Source organism: Etheostoma spectabile, chromosome 9 (assembly GCF_008692095.1).
Source record: "Etheostoma spectabile isolate EspeVRDwgs_2016 chromosome 9, UIUC_Espe_1.0, whole genome shotgun sequence".
Classification (NCBI taxonomy): Eukaryota; Metazoa; Chordata; class Actinopteri; order Perciformes; family Percidae; genus Etheostoma; species Etheostoma spectabile.
The window spans coordinates 26,869,832-26,878,137 of record NC_045741.1 but is presented as its reverse complement, the minus strand read 5'-3'; the positions used below and the strand labels follow the sequence as shown (position 1 = coordinate 26,878,137).

At 38.8% G+C, this 8,306-nt stretch overlaps 1 protein-coding gene and 1 long non-coding RNA gene across 3 annotated transcripts in view; one reads left to right on the top strand and one right to left on the bottom strand.

The window, feature by feature from the left end:
- The window catches only part of LOC116695662 (uncharacterized), an 18,604-nt gene extending 15,319 nt beyond the window's left edge, over positions 1 to 3,285 (top strand). The window contains exon 4 of the long non-coding RNA XR_004333512.1: positions 3,276 to 3,285. This is a non-coding gene — a long non-coding RNA (uncharacterized LOC116695662). The remainder of the gene's footprint in view (positions 1 to 3,275) is intronic.
- Positions 1 to 8,306, bottom strand: part of LOC116695612 (uncharacterized) — a 97,116-nt gene that overhangs the window by 64,777 nt on the left and 24,033 nt on the right. For both annotated transcript variants that reach the window (XM_032526009.1, XM_032526008.1), the window contains exon 6: positions 5,440 to 5,578. In XM_032526009.1, the coding sequence (XP_032381900.1) occupies positions 5,440 to 5,578 (139 nt within the window). The remainder of the gene's footprint in view (positions 1 to 5,439; positions 5,579 to 8,306) is intronic.

The window sequence follows — 8,306 nt, the reverse complement described above, 5'->3', positions numbered from 1 at the left end:
GGCTTGATTAATAGGTATAATTGGGTGTCATCAGTGTAACAATGAAAGTTAATTGAGTGTTTCCTAATTATAATGCCTAGAGTAAGCATATATAAGGTGAATGTACGGCAGAACACTAAACCGGCAAACTTTCCCTTAAGTTACCAGCTGACGCTAGTGGTAGCTATCTAGCTTGGTTACATTTTTCAATACAAATCAAGTTGTAGTCTTGCATTGTGTGACCCAGCAAGATCCCAGTCTTTACATACTATGAAATGCTTTACCATTAGATGTGAGATGATTGTCTTTAGATGTCAGCTGGAGTCCGACTTTAGTCTTTTTAAAATTCTGTTCAAAGTCTTCTAGTGTATGGTAGGCATTATTAGTCATCTCAGACTCCACGCATTACTACTGGTCAACGACACATACTTTCTTAAACTGTCCCTTTAACTTTTATGCAAACTCCAAACCTAGTAGTAGTACTGTAGTAGAAAGTAAAATGGTAGTGTAAGAGTTAACCCACAATGATACACACAAAAAAATCTAATGCCCTGGCTGGGAATGCTGTTGCCAAAAACGAAAACTGATATTAACAATGCTGTTATGGCCATAACTGATATTTCAATGTCAATATGACCTTTATAAAACAAGTTTCCAATAAATTATGTTTTGTACATACCACATACGACCAACCAGCATTGTAACATTAAAGATTTGACAGAAAATACAGAAAAGCACAATATCCAACCCTTTGGTTTGTCTTGGACCAACTCCTTATTATGCTGTTATAGTTTTAGACTGCTGGGGGACTTCCTTTGACACACTGAGCTCCTGTTGACTCTCTCTTTCCCAATGTGTGCATCCATGTCCCAAAAATGCTTGTTACTAACTTAGCTCTGGGGAGCTTATTCCCCGGAGTCCTTACGTTTTTTCTCGCAGTTTTCCTTGGATTAGGGTGGCACCTAAATCATGGTTGCAGCTGTCGCTGCGGTCCTGCTCGACGTCCTGCTACACCCTGCTACACCCTGCTAGGCCATGCAGTGCCCTGCGACACCATGGACTCCTACAACTACTATTTCTAGTTGTAGCTCCATTATCTTTATTATGACTATAATTATCCCTGTTCATCATATCCATTGAATTGAACTGAATAATAAGTCTCCTTTAAGGGACAGTTTCTGAATACGGGCTGCGTGCACCTCTGTGGTTTGAGCATTTTGATACAGTATTTATAAAAAAAATTTAAACATGCTTTATAATAAGAAACAACATAGAAATCTAACTTTTTACAATATGGGGCCTGTAAAAAGTTACATTATGAATTAATTTTTACATTTATGGTCAACAAACAGCTGGTTTTGGTATCTCTAACATATCTAAAATGCATGGTCTCTTTGAATTTTGTGCATTCACAGAATTTTCTGTGCGCAAGCTTGGTATATTTGCATGTCTCTGTGAGATGCATCAAGTGTAAGTGTATCGTTTTGTGTGTTGTACAACAACTCCACCGTGTAGGGAAGCACATAAAGACCAAGGGGCGGCAAGGGTAAAAGCTGCGGGTCGTGCCTTGTGTGTGGTGTGTGTGTGTGTGTGTGTGTGTGTGTGTGTGTGTGTGTGTGTGTGTGTCTGTGTGTGTGCGATCAAGCCTCTGCATTGATCGCCACTAAGCCTCCTTGAACACAATGAGGGAACTATTGATTGGGCAGGTGTTAGAGAGCTGCTCTCACACTGATAACAAGACCTTCCACCAGCAAGACTAAAAGCCCAGTCCCCTTCCTCTGTGCCCAAAAGACACACACCACACACACACACACACACACACACACACACACCCACAACACACACACACACACACATATAAAAAAATGCACACATCAACACACAATCCTGTCAATGTTGCAAGCATAACAAACAACACACGTCTAAACCGACTATGCTACACCATTGTAAAAAAATAAAGGATTACTGTAGTAGGCAGTGGTGTAATGTTACTAAGTATAGTTTCTCAAGTACTGTAATCAAGTACACATTTGAGATACTTGTACTTTACTTGAGTCTTTTCTTGTCCTGCCACTTTCTACTTCTACTCCGCTACATTTCATAGATAAATATTGTACTTTTACACCATCTTTAGTTACTACAGTAGTTATCTTACAATTGAAGAATCTTTGCACACAAAACATACATAGTCTATAAAATGCAATGCTTTAGTAAAAATGAAACTACCCAACAATACACAGGCCAACAAGTCTATCTGAAACAATTAGACCATTAAACACACAACTGTTGAGAATGTTTCCAGTTTCTCAAATGTGAGGGTTTTTCTGCATTTTTACTACTTTAACTCTCCTGTTGTCCTCGGGTCAAATTTGACCTATTTTCAAAATGTTTCTATAGCCCAAATTTGGGTTTCTTTCAACCAAATCTTAAAACAAAATGTTTTTTAGAAGTAAAATAATTGATCAGTTGACTACTTTCATTGAATTTCTGACGTTTTCTTCAACTTTATAGCATTTTAAAAAAAAAAGATAAAATAAAATAAATGTCGGAAAAACGGGTAAAAAAAAGAGACAGATAAAACGCATGAGAAATCGACAAAAACATCTGAAAAAGTGAATAAAGTGTTGAAGACAACCAAAACTATGAAAAAAAAGATTGATGTAATTTTGACCCAGAAAAACAAAAGTTGCATGGTCAATGGGAAGACAACACAAAGGTTAAGAACATTTTCCTGATAATAGTACTTTTACTTGTAATAGAGTATTTTGACAACGTGGTACAAGTACTTTAGACCACTTGATTACTTCATCCACCACTAGTTGTAGGGCTGCACAATATGAGGAAAATATGTAATGGTAATTATTTTGACTGATATTGCGATATGATTCATGATATTTTGGGTGTCATTATTCTCATTTTCATTGAAAAATAAAAACATTTAAAAAAAATTAAATGATTGTGGCGGGTTTTTGGGGGGAATCTGTACCAAACAAAGATTTTTCTTTTTCTTTTCAAGCAAGCATCAGCCTGTACGATGACCTTTACAGACCATCACTTTTACTGAGACACAGATATTATGGCGTTCTCCATGAGGGAAATCAAACAGTGTTTTTATAGCAGGGTATATGGTGTGTTCCTTTAAACTACAATATGGTTTTAATTAACAACAATATACAGTACAGTATGTTTGTGTCAGCAGTAATTGCATTGTGTGTCCTTACATAATGAAAATAGTGACTGAAAAAAGGTTGGTCATCTTAAAAGGCTGGTAGGCTGCAGATTCTGCAGAAAAGTAGAGTAGTAAAAAAGTAGTAAAATTATTCGGCTCAGGCTTGTAACTCTCAATATCTCAAGACTGTGCAGCAGAAGCTAAAGATATGAAGTCTGAAACTCAAGGACAGTTTTCATACTTTATACTATGTCTGTGCGGCCCTGGCTCAGTTGAGAGTAGTCGTGCTGGTCCAGAACACTGAAAGTGAAATTACTTAGCAGGTTTCTGTCCAACGGTCTGACTCCGATTCTCCACTCCACATTTGGTTCCATCCTCTGTCGCGCACCATACCCCACCGGGAGCGTCTCAGAAGAGGAGCGTCCGTCTTTAATAGCTAGTATCTACCTTCAACTCCAAGCACTCCTGCAATTTAACTCATTTAACTTTTCTGGCATTGTCCCTAAAAACAGGTGTTGTATTATATTTTTCAACCTCCAAGATCAAGGGGGGGGGGGGTAATCTTTTGCGTCTCCCACACGCTTCTTGGACGCGCTGCTGGTGGAATATCAAGCATTGACTTGAATGACAGCGATTGCTCGCGGGTTTGAGCACCTGGTGCAAAAATAGAAGTCATAGTACACATGTTAGCAGTGGTTCGAAAAGTATTCACATCCTTTACTTAAATAAAAGTAGTAATACCACACTGTAAAAATACTCAATACTAAAAGTCATGCATTCATAATGTTACTTAAGTAAAAGTATGTAAGTATCATGAGGAAAATGTAAATAAAGTATTAAAGAACAAGTAGTCAAAGCAGAAAAATCCTCACATTTTAGAAACTGGAAAGAAGCCAAACTGTTGTGTGTTTAATGGTCTAATCGTTCCAGCGGAGTGGAAGTAGAAAGTGGTATGAAAAAAAAAAAAACTCAAGTAAAGTACAAGTACCTCAACATTTGTACTTAAGTACAGTACTTGAGTAAATGTATTTTGTTTGCATGCTGGGATGTTGGTTATAATTGAGACAATGGGACAGAGGTCAGTATTTTAGCTTCAGTCTGTACTGATCTTAGTACAAAGAAAAATCTGTGGCGTGTTTTTTCAAATGCTGTCAAAAAAGAAGTCATCTGATTGTCTGATTATAATATCTGCTTGTGTTCATGACTTTCGAGATAATAGTCTAATATAAGACTTGTCATAAATATTTATTAGACAGTAAGTCATAAATTAAGACGTTGTATCCTATAAATAAAAGAAACTATATGTTAGTTAGATATCACCTTATAATTATGTCTTAGTTCATTAATTAGTCCCACTATAAGGCATATTAAATAGAAAAATATTAAGCACAGGCAAAAAGATAGGGGGCGGTCATGACTTGTAATTGAAACTTTATAAGCACAGTGGGTGGGTGTCTGCCATTTGTCTTTGTCATTTTTTTTCTTTTTTTGAACTGTGTATGCTATTGATGTGTATGTTAATTTTTTTGTCATGGTAAATTGGGGGCAGTGCAACAAGCTGTAAATGCAACAATAACGTATCATCTTTAAAGTCAATATGACAAATTTATTAAACAGGTGCCAATTTTCACATCCAGCAGACACAGAGCAACATCAGCATTCATTTGGCATCATGTTTCTGGACACTTGATGAATGCAAATCCAATATTCACTCTCTTACCAGCCAGCCTAACTTTGTCTGTTTGGTACCAGGCAGGCAGTGAACAGTGGAAAAACACCTGCGTGCTAAAGCAGGTCTGTAGCCGCCGTCAAGCGACCACCCAGCGTCATATGACCAGTCAGCAGTCTCCTAATTTTGTAGGATATCAGACGTTTTGATGTGCATACATTGTACGATATCATACGGACCCGTTCATAAGAATGTGTTGGTGAATGTAACTGAACCCCTTAAAGACCTTGAGGTCTCCACATCCCACTCTAAGGACTAGAAATACTGTAACTATTTGAATTTTTGGTGGCGTGTACTAAACCTGGTGGGTGAAGAGGTTTAAACATGTTGAGACAATTGTGATCAATCCTGTTTGTAAATGCACATAATAAATGGAAACAGCTCACAGCATAATAAACCACGTTGAAGTTAAACAGCACAAATGGACTAAAGTGATGATAAAAAACACTACCACCCACATACTCTCTCCTACACTGAGTGTTATTTATTGTGGCATTTGTAAATGTTGCAATGCTGAGATCCTGCAAAAATTATTCGCTCCTTCATCACCATGGTAACTTACAATTGGAAGAGGAGGATGCAGTTGAAGGCGTAGCTCATGGGCCGGGAGAGGAAGAGGTAGCCAAGCAGGTGAAGGTTGGGCTGCAGGCTCTCTGCTTGGTTGTGCAGGGCTACTGCATCCGTCTGTAGTAAACCTGTATCTGAGAGACACAGACAGATGGACAAGGCTGTCAATATACTGAACCCCATGTTACTGCAAATTCTTCTCGCTCTTTTAAAGGTCCCATGACAGGGTGCTCTTTGGATGCTTTTATATAGACCTCAGTGGTCCCCTAATACCATATCTAAAGTCTCTTTTATATAGACCTTAGTGGTCCCCTAATACTGTATCTGAAGTCCTTTTTATATAGACCCTAGTGGTCCCCTAATACTGTATCTGAAGTGTCTTTCCCAAAATGCAGCCTTTGTGCAGAATTACAGCCACTAGAGGCAGTCCCACAATGAGCTCTCCTTAGTATGTGCCATTTCTGACTCTGCAGCTTTTGAGGTGGGGGGTGGTCTGCCACTTTGCTCGTTTGAAAGCCATGATGCCTCTCTCTCATGGGTGGGCAAAGCAGAGAAAGGGGAGGTAACCTTGCCACTTATGAGGTCATAAGGGGCTAGATTCCAGATCGGCCCCTCTGAGCTTTCATTTTCTCAAAATCAGAGCAGGATACCCAGGGCTCAGTTTACACCTATCACCATTTCTAGCCACTGGGGGACCATAGGCAGGCAGGGGGAAATCGTATTAATGTGAACAAAAACTCATAAAATGACATTTTCATGCCATAGGGTTAGGGGTTAGGGTTAGGGTCTCATGGGAAATAATATTAAAACTTCTTTAAGGCTGTTATAGATAGATAGATAGATAGATAGATAGATAGATAGATAGATAGATAGATAGATAGATAGATAGATAGATAGATAGATAGATAGATAGATAGATAGATAGATAGATAGACTTAGACTTAGACTTAGACTTAGCTTTATTAATCCCTTTGGGATGACTCCCGCAAGGAAATTAAAGTTACCAGCATCCGATACAGCATATGAAGGAGAAAAAAAAGATAGATAGATAGATAGATAGATGCTAGATATGACTGCTGGACAGGCGCCCCAAGCAGTTTCCTTGCTCCAGAGCACCTTGGCAGTGTTAGGGTTTTGGTGTTTTGTCTGTTTTTCTGTTTTGTATTTTGCTCCGTTTCCTTTTTTATTTTGAATGTCTGGTTTTCTGTCTTGTCGGGTCTAGTTTTACTTCTTATGTTTTACCGCCTTTGTGTTGCACCTGTTCCCCAACCCTAGTGTCACCTGTTTCTTGTTCTCTCATTTACCCTGTGTATGATTCTCTGTGTTCACCTTGTCTGTTGTCAGATCATTGTGGGTTTCTGTTTAGTGTTTTTGAGATCCTGTTCTGTGGTTCTGGAATTAGTTTGTGCCTGTAGCTTTCTGGACTCAGTTTGGTATGTACTTTGTGTTCTTTTTCTGAAATAAATCCTCAAGCAACAAAACTTCTACCTGCTTTCTGTATTTGGGTCCACCATTCCCCGCATACGTAACAGGGAGGGTCCAGGAGGTGAACTGGCACCTCTCCAGCTACAGTCCAAACTCCGTACTGGGGCCTTGAGCCCACAACCCTCCAGATCACAACCCAATTACCCAGGATTGAGCTACTGCCAGATGGAGGGAGGAAGGGAGGTAGGGACGGATGGTGAGTGAGAATATACACATATACTCACTCACACACTTACAGAAAATACAAAAAATAAGATAAAATAGAATGAGAACTCAAGATCCAAGGCCAGAACTACTGAAAAAATAATATGATAATAATAATAATGTTTTATACCTAAAGTTAGATGTAGTATAGTGTGCGATTCGGGGGATGAAGATGCAACATTGTTGTATTTTTCAAATGTAAACAAATGTCTCGCAGTTGCTGGTCTACTGGACAATATTCTAGTGAAAACTGGCTGGCACTTTTAGCAAAATTATAACGTTTTGGGTTTCCTGGTTTTGCTTTTATTATAGCCTAGTTCCACCATGTGATGAAAAAAAAATCCTGTAATTAGTATCTCAAAGTAATGAGAAACATTCTTAAAATAATCAGAATTTTTCTCAAAATATACTAAATAATTGTTTTGAGACACCAAGTTATTACAATGACTTACAGGATCTTTTTTCATCACATTGGCGGAAATATGTTTCCATATGCTTTAATGTTTCTATCATTTTAGAAGAAGGCAAACAATATGAGCAGCTGACAAGACAGCGAGTATGGAGAAGGAAGGACAGGATGAGATTGGGATGATGATGTTGTCACACAGAGAGGGAGCGAGTCATAATAGGTTATGGATTTGAAAGTTATCCTTTAAATCATACATAAGTCCATAAATTCTGTGCAAGGTTGACATTACAGGCTATTAAATTTTTGGTTAGCTTTCTATGTCTGGGTCAGATTCTCACCTAACGTGAACTGAACTCTAGTGCATTAGGAAGCAAACTGAGACCCCCATTTTCAAGCAGACCAGAGTCTGATTGTTTGGTCCGCACCAGAAGTTTGGACGAGCTTTCACAAAGCCCCAAAAGATCCAATCTATCCAACCAAACGCTCCAATGTTCGGTTAACACCGACCAAACAGCTCAGGTGGGAATTATCTGAACTTGAATAATGTTACAGAAACAGATTCTGGGGGTCTATTTGTCTATATCAACGTTGACTCATTTTAGGGATCGTTCAGGCGCCTCCAGTAATTCTGCCGGACGTCCCTGATTTTTGGGCGGATGACCGTCACTTACCTCTTTCTTTGTGTTCTAACCTCCAGTGGATTTCTGTGGACTATGGTTAACTGCTCCTCAGATCTCTGCAGGGTAAATCCAGACCGCTAGCTA